Source organism: Acomys russatus, chromosome 6 (genome assembly GCF_903995435.1).
Source record: "Acomys russatus chromosome 6, mAcoRus1.1, whole genome shotgun sequence".
NCBI classification, from domain to species: Eukaryota; Metazoa; Chordata; class Mammalia; order Rodentia; family Muridae; genus Acomys; species Acomys russatus.
In genome coordinates, this window is record NC_067142.1 from 31,289,995 (window position 1) to 31,313,252 (window position 23,258).

The 23,258-nt window shown below is 53.2% G+C and overlaps 1 protein-coding gene across 6 annotated transcripts; it reads left to right on the plus strand.

The window, feature by feature from the left end:
- Positions 1-588: 588 nt before the first annotated feature.
- On the plus strand, positions 589-20,874 carry Slc45a3 (solute carrier family 45 member 3). Of its 6 annotated transcripts, XM_051147360.1 has the most exons (7): positions 654-712; positions 6,756-6,851; positions 7,290-7,422; positions 15,107-15,497; positions 15,857-16,642; positions 17,181-17,446; positions 19,250-20,874. In XM_051147360.1, the coding sequence occupies exons 4-7, from the start codon at positions 15,326-15,328 to the stop codon at positions 19,694-19,696; spliced, it is 1,671 nt and encodes a 556-aa protein (XP_051003317.1). In that variant the 5' UTR covers positions 654-712; positions 6,756-6,851; positions 7,290-7,422; positions 15,107-15,325; the 3' UTR covers positions 19,697-20,874. The 6 variants fall into 6 exon arrangements, with proteins under 6 accessions (XP_051003316.1, XP_051003319.1, XP_051003320.1 ...); XM_051147358.1 differs by lacking the exon at positions 7,290-7,422 and having other exon boundaries at positions 650-712; XM_051147359.1 differs by lacking the exons at positions 6,756-6,851; positions 7,290-7,422 and having other exon boundaries at positions 589-712.
- Positions 20,875-23,258: the final 2,384 nt, after the last annotated feature.

A 23,258-nucleotide genomic window follows, 5' to 3' on the forward strand; every position in this document is an offset into this window, starting at 1 on the left:
CCTCCCATCTGAACTGGTTTCCTACTAGTCAAAGCATTTTTGGAAACTTTGACTGGGAACATTTTGGTGGCAATTTATCACCTCTCCTTCCGTGCACACAACCCACAAGTAAAAGAGGCGGGTGGGGTAAGAATTGGGAGTTTGTCTTTGAGCCGCAGAAAGAGGCACTGAGTTAGCTTTTTGAGAGCAGGCAGAGTAACTCGCAAAAGGTGACAGATCCTTTCATGGCGTGGTCCAGAGCAGGTGGGCTGCAGCTGTGCCTGGACAGCAGGATGTCCAGAACGGCACGCGAGGGCAATGGTCGCAGACTGACTCAGGAGAGTGGAGGGGTGGTACCCCGTGGAGCCGGGTAGTTTTTACCTAAATGTTTTGGTGGCGAGCGGCAGAGGGGGCGGTGCACGGCCCTAGATAATGACAGAGCAGTCTAGGAGCCACGCGGGGGCTGCCCGTCCGGCCGCGACCAGAAAGGAGACTGCTACTCCACCTCCCTCTCTCTTCCCTTGGGGACCGGCCCCACCCCTCCATCCCCTCCCAGCACCCCCCACCTCCGACCCGCCTCGCCCCGCCCCCCTCCTGGCAGCCCCAGCGCGCATGCTCTCTCCCCCCACCGAGTAACCTGGAGATTTAAAAGCCGCCCGCTGGCGCGCGTTGGGGAAGCAGGGGTCCGAGCTCGCACGCGCCAGCCCCAGGTGACAGCCGCGCGCCAGGCCAGGTAGGAGAGGGGCCGGGCCAGGTGGGAAAGGAGCGCGCGGGTGGCTGTGCTCCCGGGTGGCGTTCCGTGCCTCGCGGGATGGGGCTGCGCCGTGGCGTCCCGGCCCTGCGCGAGCAGAGGCTCGCGGGGAGGGCGCGGCCCCTGGCGGCCGGGTGCCCAGGGCCGGCGCCCGCTCGCGTCCGCGCCGAGTGCGCTTCCTCCGGGAGCGCTGTGCTGTGTCGCCCGCTGTCCCGGGCCGAGCGCGGAGGGCGGGATCGGAGCCGTGGAGTCCCGGGCCAGGCCGACGGCGGGCCGACCGCCCTGCTGCAGCCTCCTGCCGCAGAGTTTTCTTTGGAAAGTTGCGTTTCTTTCTTTCCTTGTCTGGGCTTTGCCCGAAAGGGGCAGATGAGTCATCGCGGGTGCGCACGGTCCACACTTTGGGGAGCCTTGGAAGGGGCCTTCAGCCGGGCGCCGTGGTCGGAGACAGAAAGGGGACCCAGTTCTTTTGACCCTAGAATTGGAGTAAGGCTTTGGTGGAGTTAAGGCTGAAGTAGTGAGTATATGTGTACCTGTGTGATCCTGTGTCTCGCTTCTCTGCCTCCGTTACCCACCTGCAGAGGGGAAAGCAGAGCTGGCTGTGGCTCTTGTGTCCCGAGGCTCAGGTGGGCATGGGGAGTACTCCAAGGCGCGAGAAAGCATTAGGCGGGCGGTAGCACGCCCAGTGGAGAAACCCCAGGAGCCTGCAGGCTCAGCCCTTCCCTAGTCTCCGCTCCCTGACAGGGAACCCTGTGACTGCTCTTTCCCTTGACCTCCTGCTCAGCCCCCTCCTTCGTGACACGCACTTGACTCGTCCAAAGCCACGGGGTACTGGTGCTTCCTCTTTGCCCAGGGGTCTGAGTTGGAGGTAGAAAGAGTTCGGCCCGGTGGGTACCTTGAGAGAACTGATGCTCAGCTGTGATAGACCCTATCCCAGCTAAGCTGAACTTGGAATAGCTCAGCTATGGCCTTGCAGAGGGGCATGGCGTAGACATGGGATGGCTCAGAATGACTCTACTCAAGAGTGAAGGTGAGGTTTCTAGCCTCTGTTTCCCATGCGTGAAGCACAGCCCCTTTCCCAGAGAGTGCAGCTTCGGTATGGGCACACGTGCCTAAGGCGTGGAGAACAGGTTGCCATAGGCAGCCTGGAAGAGGGGCGCTCAGGAGCTATATGCTGGACAGGAAGTGGAGGAACCTCACGGAACACCATGTGCTAGGGAGTAAGTGGGACATGGTTTGGATCCATTTCATCACCTCATTCCTCCCTTATCTCCCGCCCGCCCCAGCTCCAGGGCAGTCCTGGAAACAAGACTGGACTTTTTTTTAAGTGCCCAGAAAACGGAGCTTGACTCAATGGATGAGTCTAAAGATGAAAATACAGCTGTGGACGCAGTGGCCCCAATTGGGGTCTTTGCCAAGCGGAGCTTCCCTATTCATTTTGGGAGTAGAGGGTAAAAATCCCCCTGCCCCGTCCTGGTTCACTGAGTAACCCTGAAGGAACAGGAGGAAGAACCGGACAAGGTCCCTGGGTGGTTCATTACGCCCTGCAGGCTGCTAGGCTGGGAGAAGACGTGTACTGGTCCTGACTGAGCCTAGACAGAGCCCTGGAAAGAGAAAGGCAGGAAGATGGTGGTGGGGGTTGGTCCGACGTCAGTGGAAGTAAGTGCTCTCTCCGAATCCTTGTAGCACTTCAGGGATGACAGTACAGACCGCCTGAAAGACCGCTCTCCTGTGGCCTGGCTGAGTCTACTGCCTCTGCTCCACTAGTCTGCAAGCTGCCTTAGCTTTTCTTTTTTTTTCTTTTCTTTTCTTTCTTTTTTTTTTTTTTAAGATTTCTTTATTTTATTTATTGCATATGAGTGCTTTATCTGCAGAAGAGGGTGTTAGATTACATTATAGATGGTTGTGAGCTACCATGTGGTTGCTGGGAATTGAACTCAGGACCTCTGGAAGAGCAGGTGGTGCTCTTAACCCGCTGAGCCATCTCTCCAGCCCATGCCTTAACTTTTCAACATGGCTGCAAAATGGGGACGATAGTGATAGCGATCACACCCTTTGCACAGCTTTGTTGTTTAAGTTAGTTACACCAGATACAAACTCACAAAGATGCACAGTCTAAAAATGTAACTTCATTAAAGAACACCTGTAGAACTTAGTTGTGTCTTTCGGCCAGCGTGGTGGTAGCCTACACCTGTAATCTCCACTTACTCAGGAGGCGGAAGCAAAGAGGAATTAGGACTTCAAGGCCAGTGTTAGCTACATAATGAGTTCCAGACCAGCCTGAGTTACATGAGACTCCAAAACCAAACCAAACCAAACCAAACCAAAACCAAAACCAAATCCCCTCAAAAAAAAAAACAAAAAACACCCATTTTGTTATGTGTCTGGAATGCAGTAAATGCTCAGTAAATGTTAGCTTTAGCTATTATACTTATCACCTGCGTCTGCAGCAGCTGGTCCAAGACTCTGGGGTCCTTGCTGTCTGTTTTTTGAGGCAGTGTCTATGTAACTCAGGCTGCTCTTGAACGCAGAACTCTCCTGTCTTGACCTCCCTAGTGCTGGGATTACAGGTATATACCATCATGCCCAGCTTGGGCCCTGCCTGCTCTTTTTATTTATTTTTATTTTATAATTTATACTTATAATTTATTTTTGGTTTTTTGAGACACGGTTTCTCTGTGTCCTGGACTTGCTTGGTAGACCAGGCTGGCCTCGAACTCGCAGTGATCGGATCTGATCTGATTGCCTCTGCCTCCCTGAGTGCTGGAATTACAGGCATGTGCCACTGTGCCCGGCTTCTTATTTTTACTTCAAAGAGACAGTTCTAGGCTTACTTCTATGGGTACAAGGTCTCCTGGGCTTTGGGGAGTTTGAGTAGCTAAGAGACTTGGCTCCAGCAAGTGGACGGAATCCCATTTCCTGCAAAGTTAAGTCACCAGCCTTCGGATTCTGTTTTCTCTGTAAACCAAGCAAGCATCCTAGGACCTGCCTTCCAGGATTTCAGGATTAGGGAGACTGCTGCAGGTAACCCTCTGAGTGGAGCAACTGCTTACCGAGAGAGCTCCATAAAGGTCAGCTGCTGCTGTTTGGTGGCTGGTGGCAGTGAGGCCAGTCATTGTGGATTAACTTAGAAACCGGTCGGTCTCCTTGCCGGGCAACACCACCAATATGTAACCATACGTAAGCCACGAGTAACACGTTTGCAGTTGAATTTTGGGACCAGTGCAAAGAACAAACCAAGACTGGGTGGCAGCATCTTGATCTCTTCCCCTCTCTGTACTTCCTGATGCGTTTCACTGTAAGTAGAGAAACCACTGCTTGCTTCCCTCCCAAGAGTATACTCGCTGGCTGGGAGAGGGTACTGCGAGGCTGAGGCGGGGAATCTGTGCCCTGGAAGGTTAAAGGGCCTTCTGTGTAGAAAGGTTATGTGTTATTTTAGGAAGACTATGTCGGGAGGGTGCCCTGAGGACTCCTCTCTGTCTTCTCTCTCTAGCTTTTGGGGGTGGGGGCGGAGGGGGGGTTGCCTTTCATGCCACTCTTTGGCACCCACAAGGAAAGCTTAGCCTAGCTTTCTAGGCATGCATTCTGTCGCGGAGTTAGGATGCCCCAGCCCTCCCAGCAAAAGGCAGTGGCCCTGTTTGCTGGACAGTGTGTGTGTGGAGGCTGGACCAGTTGGTACCAGGCCCAGCGTCTCTGATGCTGATGCCACTTGACTCAGAGCTGGAGCACTGAGCTTTGTCTAGTGTGTGGCGTGTTGCTGCCTGGGGGACAGGGGCTAGAGACAGAGCACTATCAGTAAGTACCCTGGCTTGGGCCAGAATTACCTGTTCAATCCCGTTTTTTCTGCTATTGGCCTATGTTTTCTTCCTCCTTCCCTGAGTGGCTGGAGTGGGGGAGCCTTTTTAATTCTAATTTTAATTCTAAGGTTGGAGGTGTCCCCTGCCTGTGCCGCTGCCATTGTTGCCTTTATTTCGCCTGTCTGGAAAGTGGAGGTTCTATTCACCCTGCAAGGCTGTGGTGGGAATTAGATGCGACGTGATTGTCTGCAGAGCCAGCACGAACCAGATAGATACCTCAAAAGATGTCTGTTCTCGTTCCCTTAACTCTGGAGATCACTTGCTCTGGGGTGCTGGGACGAGCCAGCATGAAGAGGGCAGGAAACATCTCCTACCTCAGCTTCCACTGGCTTTCAAACCCAGGCCAGGCTACATGCCCAGTCAGATGGGATCCCTTCAGGGCCAGACAGCCCTAACAGTGACTCCCCTCCCCAGGGTGCTGTCCAGCACCCCCCCCCCCCAAGTCTCTACTCACAGGTATACTTTGAGCTAGCAAATAGTATCCAACCCAGGAGCACTGTAGGGATGCAGCCATTATAGATTTCCAGCTCCTGTTGCTGGAGATCTGTGCACGCAGATACCTCAGAGTGTCCCTGGCTGACTCCTGGGCTCCCTGGTCCAATCAAAAGATTGCTGGCCTGGCCTGCCTTCTAGACCTCAGGGCCTGAGCTTGTGCTCTGCTTCTGTCTGTCTGGACTACACAGGGAGGGTGCCATGGGAAAGAAGCACTGAGGACCAGATGTAGACTCTAGCCTTGTGCCTTAGTGTAGCAGAGGCGGGAGGAGAGAGAGAGAGAGAGAGAGAGAGAGAGAGAGAGAGAGAGGGAATATAACACCTTGGGGTCCAGGGAGCCCAGGAGGATTAGGTGTGGGACTTTGAGCTGGAGAGGGTTCAGTTAAAGGGCAGAGGCTATTTAGGAAGAGGAAGTAACTGGGAGCCAAAACCATTCAAGTGATAGTGAATTCCGCTGTCTTGGGCCCAGGGAAGTATGACCATCTTGGGCACACAGATCTGAAAGCCAGATCTGTCATGAGAATGCTGTTGTGTGGCTTTGGTTCTCATGTTCTTTCCTTGTACACCTCACTGGAGAGGGGCCAGTAGGAGGGATGGGTGTGTTTGGAAATCCCATGCTCTCGGGGCTGTGTGCCCTTTTCCTGTAGCACCTGCTTACCTTTCATGACTCAGCCTCATGACCACTTCCTCCAGGAAGCCTCCACTACCCCACCACCACGCCCCCTACTTGCTGGCCTGCACCTGAGCATTTGTACCACCTTACTGCACCTTACTGCTCTCTCCTGCTAACCAGAGCCATCTGTAAGCAGTTATTTCTGTCCCCCACAGCACTTTCACTGTTGTGGGTAGATGGGAAACAACTGTGCTTCAGTGAGTACTGATAGGCAAGGTTTAGGGCTCTTTGACATTTCTTTAGGGATTTAGACGGCATGCAGAGGTATACTTCCTTCAAAGGTGCATAAATTAGCTTCTTAATAGTCTTTTAGGGTCTCTTCTTAACCTTTTTCAAAGGTTAAGTGACTGTTTTTTTGTTTTTTGTTTTTTTGGGTGTTTTTTTTTTTGTTTTTTTTTTTTTTTTTTCCCAAGACAGGGTTTCTCTGTGTAGCCTTGGCTGTCCTAGATTTGCTTTGTAGACCAGGCTGGCCTCAAACTCAGAGCGATCCACCTGCCTCTGCCTCCAGAGTGCTGTGATTAAAGGCGTGCGCCACCACTGCCCAGCTGAGTGACTGGTTTTTTCTGTTGTTGTTTGTTTGTTTGTTTGTTTGTTTTTGTTATTTCCAGGCTTGGAGTCAAACCAAGGGCCTTTGGTAAGCTTTATGGAACTCTCCATTGAACCAGGTCCTCAGTTTGCTTTGTTTTTGAGACAGGGTCTCACTGTATAGAGATAGGGTCTCACTGTGTAGCCCTAGCTGGCCTAGAACTCACTTTGAAGACTAAACTGGCCTCAAACTCTTGGAGATCCATCTGCCTCCCCCGTGACTAAAAATGTCCCAGCCTACCTGCCTATTTTTGTTGTTGTTATCTCTTTTAAAACAGAGTCTTGCCGTGTAGCCCAGGCTGGCCACCCACCATTAGTCCTCCTGCCTCAGGCTCCCTAATGCTAGGCTTTACAGGTATGTTCCTCATCTTTGAGACCACACTTCCACAGAACTGGCTGACTCAGAGCCCTCTCGTTACAGATAGGCTGGTCGCAGACCTGAGCAGATCTGGGTAGATAAAGCCCAAGAGACCATCAGCTTTGCATGCCTGGAGGCAGGCCAGCCATCCAGAGCCAGGTCTGTACCTTCTTGGAATGCTCGGCTCAGTTGTGGATTTGATCTAAATGCTCAGGTCCACCCCAACCCCCCTTTCCTGTGTATCTCACCTCCAGAGAGAGGCGGGGCTAAGGGAGAGGGCTTGGATTGGCTGTGTGCACCATGGGAAGAGCTGCCCAGGCTGGCCTGCTGACTGGCAGGTGTCAAGTTCAGCAAGAGAAAGGCTGTTGAAGTTTCACTTTGCAGAGGCTCTGGAAGAGTGGGAGGGAATTTCCCAGTGGCCTAGAGACTGTGCCCCCCCCCCCCCCCCCCGCCATTACTCCCCGTGGCTCCCTTCTTCCTCTGGGGGAGGATTTCGGGATTTTTTTAAAAATTATTTTTTTATTTTTTATTTTTTTTGGCACCCTGCTTTTGTTGTGGACCAAGAAGAGAAAGAATTTAGTTACTAATTTCTGCCAGGAACAGAGTCCAGTTCCACGAGAGAGAAGAGAAGAGGGCATTTCTGTCCTCTGCTTACTCAGCTGCATTTTGGGTGACTTTTGACCTTGGGACAGCACTGGTGTCTGAGCAGAGTGTGGGCAGGTCTGATGGGGTAAGTGCAGCTAGAGGAACTTGTCCCCACTGGACCTCCCTGACCCATTGGTGAAGACTAGCTGTGACAGGCCCCTCCCTACTGCCGTGTGGCCCTGTCAGTGGGCACTTGTCCATGAGTTCACCCTACCTGAGGCTCAGGACAGGTACTAGATCACCTAACTGTACACCTTAGACATTAACTGGGTTAGCTCTCATTTTACAGGTATGGAAACTGAATCTTAGGGTGGTGAGATGGCTTCCCTGGTAGCATTACATAGCTAGCAATGCAGCTAAAAACAGGACTGCATCTTTCTGGCTCCCAGTTCAAAGTGTTTTTCAGAATTTTTGAATGGTTGCAAACTTCCTGGTTTTGGTTTTTCAACCTTGGAAGTGTTAATTAAATTCTCCTTCTTGTGAAATAAGACTATGAAATACCAACTCTGTATGGTAGGCCTTAATTAAGAGCTGGTTTGTGGTGGTGCGCTCCTTTAATTCCCAGCACTCAGGAAGGTATAGGCAGGCGGGTCTCTGTGAGTTCGAGGCCAGCCTGGTCTACTGAGTGAGTTCCAAGACAGCCAGGCCTACCCAGAGAAATCCTGTCTGGGACCCCCACCCCACAAGAAAAAAGGTCTACCAAGCTTCTGGCATGTGCTAAATGCCCTCTGGACAGTTGGTAGGGCCAGCTATTGGCATCATTGTCCCTTTAGGCAGAAACAACTATCTGCTAACAGTGGGACAGCTTTCCCTCTGTAGCAGATCTGTGCCGCTGACCCCGGCTCACCTGTTGGGGCCAGCACCTGGGAAGGCGTTTACATTCTTGGCATTCCTCCTGCCACTGGGGGCTGCTGGGATCTGGTAAGAGGCCTTGTGTATGAAGCTGAGGAGAAAGGCAGGATTGATCTCCTCAACCACTATATTCGGACAGGAGAAAGCCACTCCCAGGCTCCCCAATGCCATTCATATCCTTTTTCTCACATTCTACATGGCTTCTAAGTTATGGTTTGTAGATTTTTATTTATTTATTTATTTATTTATTTATTTATTTTTATGGCGCTAAGGATAAAATTCCAGAACATTCTGCATGCTAGGCAAGCACTCTACCACTGAGGCATACCTGTAGCTTAAAGTCGGTGGTATTAAGTTCCCTCTGTGAAACAGGCCTGCTAATTGTGCCCCTATCACCCAGTGGCTGGCAGAGTTACCTGATTGGAAGGGGGGCTGGTATGCATGTAGTAGTCAGCCAAGCTACTGCAGTTATGAGCTGTAGATGTGGAAACTAAGGGCCAGTAGGTCAAGTTACAAACAGACTAAGGCCAGCATCAGACCCAGGTCCATCCAGCTGAGCCCCCAAAACTAGATCACTGTGGAACCCGACAGGATTTAGGCGCCTCAGGGGTGGGAGAGAGTTCCTGGTAGAAGACCGCTGCCTGTCCTGGTATGGAGGGCACCCACAGCGTGACCTTGGGTGGCAGCTGTTGTCAGTAATGAGGTATGGTTACTTTAGGAGGCCCAGGTGCCTGGAAACAAAATGCACGGGTTATGTTGACTGTCACTGGGGTAGACCGAGAGACGGAGGGTACTTCAGCCTCAGCTTAGGTAGAACTGACTGCTGGCCAAGGTGAGGTTCAGGCCAGCCCTGGAGTCTCTTGTCACTAGATTGGAAAGAGGAGGGGAGAGGAGGGGAGATTAACTGCTGGCTCCAGGGACTGCCCGCTGTCCCCTTCCCTCCCCTTCCCCCAATCTCTAGCATTTGTTTCCTTCCCGAAGCTGCACAGGGCTCTTAGACACCGCAACAAAAGCAACTTTCCTCCAAGCCACTGCCACCTGTTGGGTTTTCACACATTGCGAGTGAGTGGGGGTAGGGAGCCGTTGCCCTTTTCCCAGTGTCTCTGGTGTGCCCCCGCTGCCCCCCCCCCAGGGCCTGGGATTCTCTTTGCTGCCGGGTTGTGACAGGGCTCTGGAGCAGGAGGAGGTGGGGGGCCAGTAGCAGCTGGAGGGGGAACTGAGTGGGAAGGGGCCAGAGCTGGCAGCGGGGGAGAGTTTGATGGATTACTCTGCAGGCCCAGAGGTTTCTCCCTAATCCCCCTTTGTGTCCCGGCCTGCAGCCCCTCACTCTCTCTGACAAGCTGCTAAGCAGAAGGCTTCCAGTCTGAAGGAAGAAAAGGCAACTCAGCAGGGTGAACTCTAAATCCCTAGCCTCCCAAGCACCAGGGAGGCGGGAGCTAGGGAAGCTGCCCCGGGGTGGGGCTGGGTCCCCCTTTCCCTCTGCCCAGCCCTGCTCTTTGTCAGGATTCCCTCGAAGTGGAGGGGTTGTATCGCGGGGGTGGGGTAGGGTGTGTGTGTTGCGGGGTAGGGGGGTCCTGAGATGCCTGTGAGGTAGTGCTGTTTGTGCAGTCACTGTTGAGTTTTTCTCGGGTGGGACAGGGTTTAAATAGAGACCCTCTCTGTTTGGAAATAATTGGCCCCTGAAAACCAAAGACGGAGTAGCCGGTTGGAAGGTTTCAAAGCTCAATGGTGTCATGCTGCACACCTCCCCCAGCCCCCCCCCCAAACGCCCCAGCTACAACACTTGAGCAAGGTCTGTAAGAAAGGATTCTAAAAGAACAAACTCAATGCCTCATGAGGACTGTTCCTACCCCCCCCCAAGTGTCCCCTAAGTTTCCTTATGATGCTACCATGAGGATCCAGCTGCACTTTAGGGACGCAGTGTGCCAGGTTTTATTACGGAAGGCTGACAGGCATTGGTCTCCTGTGACCAGGGCAAGGCTATGGGCAGTAGGGGTGCTGCGAAGCGCTCATACCCCAGAGGGTCATCCTTACTGCTGCTCAGCTTGGAATGGAGCATCGAATCCAGTCCACTTTGGAGGAACAGGGTCCCTGTTCCCTTTCTCTCTAGCCTGGGGTGAGCTAGGAAAGTTGACCTGGGGTGATCAACCCCTTTCTTTTTGAAGGCTGTGCCGTGAATGCGAGACACCTCCCACTCCCAACAGGTTTCTCTCTCTGAGGAAGGACGTTGGGTTGTGGTGAAGGGTAGACGAGTGTGTTCTGGGCTTCCAGTGCAACAACCCAGCCAGTGAGAAAGCAGCCTTCTTTGTGAGTGTGAAGGGAGGACACAGGGTCGCCGAGCCTGCGGAGGTCAGGGTGGGGGCTGAGGCCGTTTGATGTGCCTGGGTGGGGTGTGGGGACTCCGGCATGCATAAAGAGGCCATAGAATTGCTGTCTGACAGTGGCGGGGCGGGGCCTGTCCCCAGACTCTGCTGGCTGTGGCCTCTGTCAGCAGAGGGTATCTGCTCCCCCTGGCTCCACCTCAGCCTTGTGGGGTGGCAGGAGCCCCTTTGAAAGCCCTCAAAGGCCCCTTTATGTGGCCTCTGATCCTCCCTTGCTTTACAGAGCGGTGAAGGACTAGGCTCATTTGGGTCAGTTTCCTGTGCTGGCTCCTCTCTGTCTTTTGAGTTTTGGACAAAGTTCAGGCCAAGTTTGTTCCTGTGACTCAGTTTCACTTCCCTGGGCTGCCTGCTGGGGGTAAAGTGGAGGTACTCCTGGCCAGTAGGATCTAGCTGGGTGCCTCCCTGGGGCTCTGGCTAGGCATATCTTAGGTATGTTTAGGAGGTAAACTTTAAGTTTTCCCCTCCCTTAAGGATCCACCATTGTTGCACTGGATCATCCCTTTGCATGCACAGGTCCCAGGTCCCTAGTCTCCATGGGGTGGGTGTCAAAGAGTTGCTTGCCTTGAGGCCTGGTGCAAACAACATCTTGAGGTTCACAGAGCTGTCTAGAGTCCAGGCTCCCTGATACCCCCCACCCTGCCTTTTAGGCTTTAGGGCTGATTCCCCAGAGAGTTGAGACAGGGTGGTGTAGTGGAGAGCTCCACAAAGGGTCTCTTCTGGCTTTCTAGCTGTGGGGCTTTGAGGACCCCCAGACGCTTGAGAAGGCCTTCTGCACCAGCAAGTGTGCTCATACCTGCCCTTCCTCCCATGACCTAGTCTGCCTGCCTCTGCTGTCCCCCTCTGCTACCTCCTTTCCAGGTGAACAGTCTGAGGCTGGCCCTGCTGGTTGATCTTCTGTTTGCCAGACCAAGTGCTCCAGAAGTAATGGGGAAAGAGGGTCCGAAAGTCTCTGAGACTGGAAGGGACCCGGGGGAAGAGTTAGTCCCTGTTTCCCTGCCTGTGTTCCTTAATTCCAGGAAGATGAGGGAGTCCAGGCTAGAAGGGGCAACCGTGATCTATCCCTTTCCGGCTTTGAAGAGAGCATACTCTGGAACTGCCGCCAGAACGGCACTGGGCTTCTGTCTCAGTGGCCAGGGCAAAGGGCTTTGTGGGTAATTCTGTCAGCTGGAGTCAAAGCATGGGGGTCAGCAATAGGGTTGGGAAGCCAGGATTGGGGAGGCACTTGAGGAAGGTGGGGCATTGAGGATAAGAAAATAAGGCTTTGGGGAGAGTGCTCTTCGAGGGTTGAGATTCCTTGGGTAATTCTGGGCTCAGAAAGGCTTGCCTCTCAAGAATGCCTGGACCTCCAGGGGAGAGTAGGTATGAAAAGAAGGAGGGCAGGCCCGGCAACCAAAGCAAAGTACAGGGGCCTGGGACCTGCCTACCTTCCACCCCACTCACTTCCATGAATTGTGTGTGTGCCTCGGGTCCAGACCCCAGACACCAGGTAGAAAATCTTTATAGGGTGGAGAGAAACACCCTAGCTCAGAAGCTGCCTGGGCTGCAGGAGGATGGGGAAATGGTTCTGTTCCTGTTTTCCTGTGGCCTAGGAGCTCCCTACTCCCACTCACAGAAGTGCCTGGAGGACTGAGGGAGGAGAGCCGCCTCAGGGGAGGGAAGGCGGGCGGAGTGGCCTGACTAGTGGAGAAAGCTGGGCTTGGAGAACGAGGGCAGGTTTATGGGTGAGGTTGGGTCTGGCAAAGTCTCTGTTTGCTCAAGGAGGACCAGGTCCCTTAAGCCCCATCCGTGCAGGTGATAGCCCCAGTCCCTGCCAGACTGAGGGTGCCAAGTAGAATGGCTGGAAGTCTTTTGTCCCAGAACCTGCCCTTCTAGGCTTAGAAGCATTCCCTCTGGTTCACTGGGGAAAGGGGGAAGGGGCCAAGTGGAAGCAGGTAACCAAGCTAAAACTGATGGCTGTCCAGTGCCTCAGGACTGTGTGGCTCAGTATTTTATCTTCCTTCTTACGTCACCTTTTCATAAGCCCTACCCCGTAACAAAGTGTAGGGACTTTGCGGAGGGAGCTCTCAGGTGCCCGGATGTATCTCAGGTCTGGGTATTTCTGTCCTTATCTTTCAGCAGCTGAGCCTCACAGGCCAGTAGGAACAGACAGGCCTGGTCTTCCTGAGGCTCAGCTGAGCACCTACTACCTGCTCTGTGATACGCAGGGCCCTACAGGGGCTGGTGTTAGTGGAGAAGATAAAAGTGCCCTTTATCAGGAACTGGTGAAGCTAGCAGAGGGGATGACTAGAGGGAGCTGCAGCCTCCTCAGCTCTCCCCCTCACAGGTAGCCGCTCCTCATTTATGGAGCTGATTGGTGAGGAGTCGGAGGGTGTTCCTGAGGGGCGAGGTGTGGCAGCGGCAAGTTTTGTCTCCTGCTTCTTTTTTGGGATAAATGCAGGTTGGCAGGCTTTTAGCTTTTCTTACCAGGGCCTGCCCTCAGACCCCCAGTCTCTTAGTACCCTTTGATGCTGATTTGAAACTTTCCCGTGTGTGTGTGTGTGTGTGTGCGTGTGTGTGTGTGTGTGTGTGTGTGTGTGTGTGTGTGTGTGTGTGTTGCCCGCAGAATTGAACCTAAGGCTTTACATATGTTAAGCACTAAGTTACAGCCAGCCCCCTCTTTAATACAGGGGCTCACTATGTAGTTCAGGCTAGCCCCGAATTGATGGTCCTCTCGCTGCAGTGTTACAAATGCTGGAACTGTAGAGCTGCCCCCCAGCGTACCCTACTTTCACAGTTTGCGTAGTGGGCAGCAGTGGCGCCATTGTCAGGCAGCAAGACCTGGAGGTTACTTACCCAAATGGATCCAGTAATCGTGGCGGGGCTGAACTGAATGGATCCACTAACTGTGGCAGGGCTGAGCTGAATGTAGTTTTTGTTTGAGTGGAAGCCAGAGGTCAACTAGGAAGTGCTGGTGGCCCACTAGCTCAGGGCTCATTGGCATCACCATCTCAGATGCTACCAATGGATACGTACTGCTGAGATGTAGGATCGTGTCCCATGAGGCTGGGGTTTAGGGATGCTCCCAGCTGGTTGGGACAGTTGGGAAGTACTGTGTAGGACCGTCGCCCTGTGTCCTGGGAACTGTGAGCTTGAGGGGAGACTCAAGGGGGGAGGGAGAATTCTCAGGCTTCGTTTCACCAAGAGGAACACCGTGTCTCCGTGACAGGTTGAAATCCCACTTAAGGAACTGTTCCCTTTCTTCTTCTTGCCTCTGTCCTGGAGCGTGGGGGTCACCGCGTGACATGGCTCAGGGCCAGGAGGTAGAAAGTAGGAAGTGCCACTTCATTGTTTTACTTTTGAAAAGGCTGCGGGCACATATTTATGTGTGTGCTCTATGTACTTGTTTGTGTAAGTGGAGACCAGAGGTCAACTAGTGGATGTCCTCTTGGACGCTCTATCTATTTTTTTGAGACAGGTTCTGTCACTGAGCGTGGAGCTCACCAATTGGCTCACTGGCTGGTCAGTGATTTACAGCCACGTGAGAGCCTCCACTCCAGCACGGGACTGTAGACAGGTACAGCCACAGTGGCTTTTACGTGCTGCTGGGAATCCCAGTATCAGGGACTTTGCCGACTGAGCCAATTCTGCCCTGAGAGAGAGAGAGAGAGAGAGAGAGAGAGAGAGAGAGAGAGAGAGAAAATGTGTGTGTGTGTGAGAGAGAGAGAGGGGGAGGGAGAGAGAGAGAGAATGAGAGAGAGAGAGTGTGTGTATGTGAGAGTGTGTGTGACAAAGAGAGTGTATGTGAGAGAGAGTGTGAGAGTGAGTGTGAGAGTGAGTGTGAGAGAGAGTGTGAGAGAGAGTGTGTAGTATACGTGTAAGTTCAGTGCATCTGTGCACAAAGGCCAGATTGATAATCAAATGTCGTCTTCTGTCGCTCTCCACCTTACTTTCTGAGACCGGATGTTCCTCTGAACCTGGGGCTCGCGGACTCAGCTGGATGTCCCTGGAATCCTGCTTCTACCTCCCAGCACCCAGGAAACCAGATAGGCATTACCATGCCCAGCTAAAAAGCTGCGGGGAATCTGAACTCAGAGCCTCATGTTTGCACAGGAAACACTTAACCCACTGAGCCACCTCTCAGCCCCAGAATGGTCATGTCTAACAAGAAATGAGTGGCTCATCTTGGGAAGTTGGAAAAAAAAAAAAAACCAGATGAGTTGGGCCTGGCTGAGGGCATCTAGGGTCTCCTTGAGAGCTGGTCCTGAGTTTCCCCAAAAAGGGCAATTGGAGAGATGCTTCAAAAGAGTGAACGATGTGTGCTTAGCCTTGGGGCGTGCTGAAGGTCAAAGGTCATTTCTCTTATTAATTATATCGATGCTAGACTGATACTAGCGTGAGCCTCCTGACAGAGCATCTGGGTTGGGGGCACCTGAGTGTAGTGCTGCCTAACTGGCCTGCAAATAAGCAGGATTCAGAGAATGGACGCGAAGCAGATCCTGGATACCTGGTGTCCAGAACTCACCATTTCAGGTGACTGTGACTGTCCTGCCCTTCTAGGATCTGACTGATGAGATGTGTCCCCATCAAGGCGCTAGACGGTGACGTGTTTAGCGTGGGATGAGCTGCTGCGTTGGCACCGAAGGGCTGGCCGAAATGGGAGCCTGGCTGAACCCTAGGACGGTGGTGGTTGCAAGACGGAGAAGCCACGGCAGGGCCGAACCTAAGCAGCTGTGGAGTATGTGAGTGGCCCCTGGAGTCCTACCTGCCCTGTCCATCATGATCCAGCGGCTGTGGTCCAGCCGCCTGCTACGGCATCGGAAGGCCCAGCTCCTGCTTGTCAACCTGCTGACCTTTGGCCTGGAGGTGTGCCTGGCTGCTGGCATTACCTACGTGCCGCCCCTTCTGCTGGAAGGAGGGGTAGAAGAGAAGTTTATGACCATGGTGTTGGGTGAGTCGCTCCCCCGTCCTTTCCCCCTGCTCTAGTTAGTGTGTGCATCTGGGATGTAGGCAGCAGTTCTCTTGCCTGGGGAGTGGCTCATAAAGGGGGCAGTGCCTGGTTGGGAGGCATTACCTGCCCTCTCTTACACCTCACAGTCCTTGGGGTCAATCCATTTTACACACAAGGAAAGGGAGGCTTTGGAAAGCCTGGGTTTGTGTTATGTAACCCAGCTGCTATGTCTGCGGACCGTAGTACAATTGGGACTTCGCCTTTTCAAAGAGTGTCCTCGTCTTCATAGAGTTAGTTAGCTCCTTTCTCCCTCTTGTCCCTTTGTCCTGGCCACTGATTTGTCCTGTTTGTCCTTGCAGGCATTGGTCCAGTGCTGGGCCTGGTGTCTGTTCCACTCCTAGGCTCAGCCAGTGACCAGTGGCGTGGGCGCTATGGCCGCCGGAGGCCCTTCATCTGGGCTCTGTCCCTGGGTGTCCTGCTAAGCCTCTTTCTCATCCCGAGGGCTGGCTGGCTGGCAGGGCTGTTGTGCCCAGACACCAGGCCCCTGGAGTTGGCCCTGCTGATCTTGGGAGTGGGGCTGCTAGACTTTTGTGGCCAGGTGTGCTTCACGCCACTAGAGGCCTTACTCTCCGACCTCTTCCGGGACCCGGACCACTGCCGCCAAGCCTTCTCTGTCTATGCCTTCATGATCAGCCTTGGGGGCTGCCTGGGCTACCTCTTGCCTGCCATTGACTGGGACACCAGCGCCCTGGCCCCATACCTGGGCACTCAGGAAGAATGCCTCTTTGGTCTTCTCACACTCATCTTTCTCACCTGCATGGCAGCCACACTGTTTGTGGCCGAGGAAGCAGTACTGGGCCCACCTGAGCCGGCAGAAGGGTTGTCGGTGCCCTCCGTGTCACGCCGCTGCTGCCCGTGCCATCTTGGCCTGGCTTTCCAGAATCTGGGTACCCTGTTTCCCCGGCTGCAGCAGCTGTGCTGCCGCATGCCTCGCACCCTACGCCGGCTCTTCGTGGCTGAGCTGTGCAGCTGGATGGCACTCATGACCTTCACACTGTTCTACACGGACTTTGTGGGAGAGGGGCTCTACCAAGGTATACCCAGAGCCGAGCCAGGCACTGAGGCCCGGAGACACTATGATGAAGGTAAGTCTTTAGCACCGGTGGAAGCTGCTGTGGTGGCAGAGGTCAGGCCAGGGTTGGGAGATGTTCACAGCCTGGGCCTTTGCTGGTGGCTGCACCCTGGAGCTCCAGCTCCCTGTCAGTAAATGAAAAAAGGACCCATCTATATGCAGCTCATGGACACAGCTGACACCCTTGTGGTCTCAGTAGGGCTTCTAGGTCTATGTGGCTCCAGTTCCATCGGGCCCTTCGCTCCCCGCTTACTTTCCAAGTAACTCGCTGTGCCTTCTAGCTCGGGCATTCCACAGAGCTGTCTTAGAGCCAGTGTGGGGCCGTCCTGTGATCCTCGCCCCTTCCTCCCTGGCACACCTTGTATCTCTGCCCTTAGCGCATCATCTTCTGCCCTAAGTCAACCCAGCCCTGGCCCCGCTCACTGATCGTGATCTGGATCCCCGTTGTTGTGGACAGGTGGGAGGGCCCCGGGGAACAGGTGCCCGTGGCCACTAGTCTCCGGCTCCCCTAGATTGTACAGGATCCTTACTTACTTCTTCCTTACCCCCAGGCATCCGAATGGGCAGCCTGGGGCTCTTCCTGCAGTGCGCCATCGCCCTCCTCTTCTCCCTGGTCATGGACAGGCTGGTGCAGAAGTTCGGCACACGGTCAGTCTATCTGGCCAGCGTGATAGCCTTTCCTGTAGCCGCCGCCGCCACCTGCCTGTCCCACAGCATCATCGTAGTGACAGCCTCAGCTGCCCTCACTGGGTTCACCTTCTCGGCCTTGCAGATCCTGCCTTACACGCTTGCCTCCCTCTACCATCGCGAGAAGCAGGTACTCCCATTGGCCAGGTACAAGGTAGGGAGTAGGGCTGAGGGTGAGGTGTCTGGCTGGAGACGTTAGAGGGGGCTTGGCTTCCTCTGGCCGCGCAGCTGGGGCCGGAGGCTACAGGCGCTGAAGGAGTGTAGATTAGATTCTAGGAACGACTTCCTGGCTTTTGAACTAGACAGCACTTGAGTGGACGATTGCAGGAAGTGCAGAGCCCCTCATTAGGAATCTCGGAGAATAAGCACACAGCGGAAGTCCTCTGTTCTGGGCTGTGTTATTGTAGCCAGAGGTGGAGTGTGGGTCCCTGGCATGTGGCTGCAGCGATTGGCAGCGGGAATAGCCTGGCCTTAGCTGTTCTTTCAGAGAGGGCAACGTGATCAGTGTGTGACCTGCTCGCTGCAAAATGGAGAAGGCTTCCTCCTGCCCCTCTTTTCTAGTTTAGCTTCTAATCCTCACTGTGTCTCTCTGTCCCCAGCTCACCCCTGCCTCTTCCTGCTTTCGTTCCTCTTCCTCAGTCCCCTCAATGCATATCTGAACTGGACAGACTGACTTTGTTTACTTCAGCAATAAACTGGGGTCCGGCTCCTTCTCAGCCTACACTAGGCTAGTAGTCTGGATTGCTCGGTAATAATTTGCAGGCGTGTGGTGTGGTGTGCTGGTAACGGGAACCTGGTCCCTTCCATTGGCTCTCATTGGAACTCTGTGCTGTGGCTTTCAAAGCTGCTGTCCAAAGATGAGGCTTGAGCCCCTGTGGTTAGGCCAGGACTAGCTCTCCTCTCTGTGCCGAGGGGCATGTCTGTCCCTGTGGCCTTTTCCAGTATCCAGCCTTACTTACCGGTCTCTCCTTGGGCGGCAGGTAGGAAAAGGATCTATAGAGGCCTGTCTCCATCAGCATCCGGGCACAGGCTTGGTCCTGCACACTGTCCGACTGTCCTGGGCCACTTCACTTACTAAGCTATGGGATGGCCTAATGAATTGTGGGTTTCTCTGGCGCTGCCTGAGAGCTTCCAGCTCTCTGGTGCAGCCAGCCCCATTAGCCTCCTGTGCTAGACACTGCCTGGCACAAGGACCAGTGTGGGGTAAGACCTTGTCTTGTCCTTCAGTAGGAGGCCCCAGGCCTTTGGGGCTGGCGGGGGCGGGGTCGAGGGGAGGGAGGCGGGTCAGGCAAACGTGCTCTCTAGACAGGAAGAAACTAAAAAGCCTCAGGGTCAGGCAGCTGGGCTTTCTGGCAGGGGTGGGGGTGGGGTAGGGTGAGGGTAGGGTGGGTGTCACCAAAAAGGCCTTCCTGCTGCCTCTCCCTTCTGCAGGCCCAATTTCTTGGCTCTCCCTGGCCAAAGGCCAGGGCAGTGACCTCACCTTGGGCAGTACATCTAGCCAGCCTTGAGGTAGCCTCTATGGGGCTTGGGACTTCACAAGTGCCACCTTTGGGTTTGGTTCCTCTGTTCTTCTGTGTCTCGCTTCCGTCTGCCCCCGTTCTTCATATCTTTTCTAGAGGGTTCTACACTTTTCTCTACCTGTGATCTGAGTTTGGTGATTTTTTACCTATTTATTCTAAGAAAAGCTAGGGTAGACTCAGGCTTCTATTTGCTCCCCTTCCCCCATCTAGGTTTAAGGGGTTTGCTTAGATCCACATCAAGTAGCATCTCCCCAGTTTTTGGATTGCGCCCCCACCCCCACCCCGCCTGAAAGCCAGTTGCCTGATTTCTTATAGCCCCTGGATTAGAGACAGTGAGGACCTGTTCTCATATCCGGGAATCCCTGCACCTGGGTGCACACCTATCTTTGTTTCTTTTTTGCCCCCACATTCAGGTGTTCCTGCCCAAATACCGAGGGGACGCTGGAGGTGGTAGCGGCGAGGACAGCCAGACGACCAGCTTCTTGCCGGGTCCTAAGCCAGGAGTGCCCTTCCCCAATGGACACGTGGGCCCTGGCAGCGGCGGGGGCAGCAACATTCTGGTGCCTCCAGCTGCTCTCTGTGGGGCCTCTGCTTGCGACGTCTCCATGCGAGTGGTAGTTGGTGAGCCTCCTGAGGCTAAGGTTGTTACTGGACGGGGCATTTGCTTGGACCTAGCCATCCTGGACAGTGCCTTCCTGCTGTCCCAGGTGGCTCCATCCCTGTTCATGGGTTCCATTGTCCAGTTGAGCCACTCTGTCACTGCCTATATGGTATCCGCTGCAGGCTTGGGTCTGGTCGCCATTTACTTTGCCACACAGGTAGTGTTTGACAAGAATGACTTGGCCAAATACTCTGTGTAGAGTGCTGTAAGGCATTGAAATGGAGGGTCTGCCTTACAGGGTCTCAGCCCTAAGGGGGCTGCAGAGCTGGCTTTCCACCCCGGGTCTGCTGCTGCCTAAGCGGTGTAGCTCTCTGCTGCCACCTTGGGGCTGCTGTCTGAAGTTCTGCAGGGATGCAAATGCAGGTCTGTACAGGTTTTAGTATACCAAGGCTTTATTCCACTTCCTGGCTGAGTCACCAGAGGAAGGATTTGGGGACCTGAACTAACTCCCCTCCAAGTCCTTTGTCCAGAGTCTCTGCCACTGTTGCTCTTGCACGGGAGTTTCTCCTGGAACCTCTCCTCCACAGGCTTCAACAAAGACAGAAGTTGGAAGGAGGGGAGCCCTAGCAGGCGAGATGAAACCCCAGCAGTCCACAGCGCTGCCTTTCTGCTGAGTCCCCCCACCCCCACCCCTACCTGTTTCAGGAAATGGCTCGGCTTGTTGGCTCTTGTGTTGCCATCATGGAGACATGGGCCTTTAAATATTTAATTTATTTATTTAACAAATGAGAAGAAAATTCATTCCCAGCATTTTTAACGTTGTGTCTAAGAGTTGAGTAGGGTCTGATCACCCAAGAACTGGTTCCCCTAAAATAGCTGGTCAGTGTGGTACATAGTGCCAGATTCCTCTTCTAGGGTGATAGAGAACGGTCCCCAAAACTTCCCAGCCCAGTACCTTGAGCAATGTATTCATTCTAATTGAGAGCCATGAGATGTCCCTGCTAAAGGCAGGACATTGAGGGAACATGGAACGGGGCCCAAGGTCTCCACAGTATACCAAATCCCAATCTTCTCCGGACCCAGCTTGGCTTCCTGACTCCCCACTACCCCCTATGGGACTGGACCCATGAAGAGATTGCCCTTCCAGCGCTATCCACTGGCCACGTGACCTCTATAGGGGTCTTTTTGAGCCCCTAAGCACAAGTGTGGTTCCTTAGGCCCATCTCAGCCTCTGGGACGTATCTGTCACAGCCTGGGGAAATCTCACACAAACTCAGGAGTACTCCCTGACAGAGCCGAGGAGCTCTTGTCTAGGGCATTTCAGTGCTGATTGCAATAATGTTATGTTTTATTTATTTAGCAGAGTAAATATTTTATACTGTACATGATAAATCAGAGCATAATGTTTATGGTGATGAAATTAAAAGCTTATATGTTTACTTGGTGTGTATTTGTCTTTTCTGAGCGGGAAGGAAGCCTGGTGACTCTTAGCTTTGGCAATTTCAGTTCCAATTTGCGGCCAGCAGATGGAGCCATGGGCCATCACCCAGGTACGTGCATATGGGACTCCCTGCGACGGGGTTTCTCAGTGTAGCCTTGGCTGTCCTGGAACTCACACTGTAAACCAGGCTGGCCTCGATCTCACGGAGACCCACCTGCCTCTGCCTCCCAAGTGCTGGGATTACAGGCGCCGCCACCACCACCTGGCACAGGAAGAGTCGTAAGTGCGTCAAGGTGCAGTTTTCTTTTTCAGAAGGGGTCACAGAAGATGGGGCAGTCACAGCAAGGCCACTAGGAGCACAACTGGCACGTGGAGGCAGGATTTCAGCAGTGTGGTGCTGTGACGACATCCACACACCCTTCTCTCCAGCCTTGCCATCTCCCTGAGCTCTCTCCAACCCTGACTGGCTCCCTGCCCTGATACCCCAGAGTGGTCAGTACAGTTAATACCCACGAAAGGGCTCGTTTGACTTTGGAAAGTGTTTTCCATGGGACTGGAGAAGATGGCTCAATGGTTAAGGGCACATATTGTCCTTGCAAAGGACTCAAGTTCAAGTCCCAGCACCTTTATCAGGCAGTTCAAAACCACCCCCCCTCTGCCCCCCAACTTCCTCATACAGGCACACATACAAATAATAGTAAAATAGTACAATAGTGTTCTCCATATCATCGAACTTTATTGTGAAAATTGTCAAACATCCCCAAGTAGTGTGTCTGGTATAACCGGCGCCTAGCTTCACAACTCAAACCCTGCAGTTTGTCTTCAGCTCCTTTCCAGGGGCTATTTTTTTTTAATTATATGCCAGGCCATTTAATTTCCCTTGTAAAACTTTGGTATGTAGCTCTAAGAAAAGGACTTGGGCTGGAGAGATTGCTCACTGGCCAAGAGCCCTTGCTGCTCTTCCAGAGAATCAGAGTTCTGTTCTCAGCATCCACAAGCTCCTGTAACTCCAGCTCTGGGGGGGGGGGGGGGTTTGACCACCCTCTTCCTGCCTCTGCAGGCACCCCCATGCACACATGTGCACACACACACAATTTAAAAATAGACCCTTTAAATACTTGATCATAAGGCCACGTTATCCAATGAAACATAGCATAATTACTAATTACTCAGATCATGCATGCACAGCTTTCCCCAGCTGCCAAAGGAGAGGTTTTCTGACTGTTGGTTGCTGGGGCGGTTTGAATAGGAATGGTCCCCCAGAGGCTCATAGATTTGAAGGCTTGGTCATCATGGACTGGCACTACTTGAGAGGGATTAGGAGGTGGGGCCTTGTTGGAGAAAATATGTCCCTAGAGGTGGGGTGGCAGCAGTGGGAAGGTGGGAGGGAGCGATTTGAAGTTTGGAAAGTGCAAGCCTGGCCCAGTGTTGCTCTCTTCTTGCTGCCCTCAGATCCAGATGTAGAGCCTCTGCAGCCCTGTGTCGGCCTGCATGCTGTCATGTTTCCCACCATGATGAGAATGGACTAACCCTCTAAGGACCCCTTCCCCCCCATTAAATGCCTTTCCTTTGTAAGAATCCCCATGGTCACAGTGTCTCTTCACAGCAATAGAACACCGACCAAGAGAGGTGGTTTGAATCAGGCCCTAGTTTATAAGCATAACCTTTAGTGGCTTTGTCATCTTGTTATCTGCATTGCTGAGTGTCCCCCTCTTTTTATTGTTTTTAGACTGCCTCTTATTTAAGAGCAGTGAGCTTTTCCTGCGTATTTATTGCCTGCATTTCATATTGGGCTGGCTGCTTCCTCAGAGGTGCATAAGGTGGTCCTCTTTCTTTTTGTGGTCCTGGGAATTGAACCCACGGCCCTGGGTATTCTGGGCAAGTGCTCTATCACTGTGCTACCCTCCCAGCCTTAAGATGCTCCTCTCCCTTCCCCCATCCACATTACCTGCTAATAAGATAGAAGCTTGATTAGATTCAGGGTTTATTTTGGTAAGACTGTATCACAGGTGTTCCTTTCTGTAGCATCATAGGTATGTAATGTCTTGCTGCCCAAGTTAGTATTGATTAGTGGATTCAGGTAATGTCAGCTGATGTGTCTGTTAAAGAGTTTCACACCGAACTTCCATCTAAGCCATTGGTGATAGTTGGCCTAGATCTCATTTCATTAGATGGAAAATTACATACTTCAACCTCTCTTTGTATCTATTTCTGTTTCTTTCTGTCTTTCACTCTATCTTTTGCTCCCTCTCTCTCTGTGTGTGTGTGTGTGTGTGTGTGTGTGTGTGTGTGTGTGTCTGTCTGTCTGTCTGTCTGTCTGTCTGTCTCTGTCTCCTGAGTGCTAGGATTAAAGGTGTGCACCACCGTTGCCTAGTTCAAG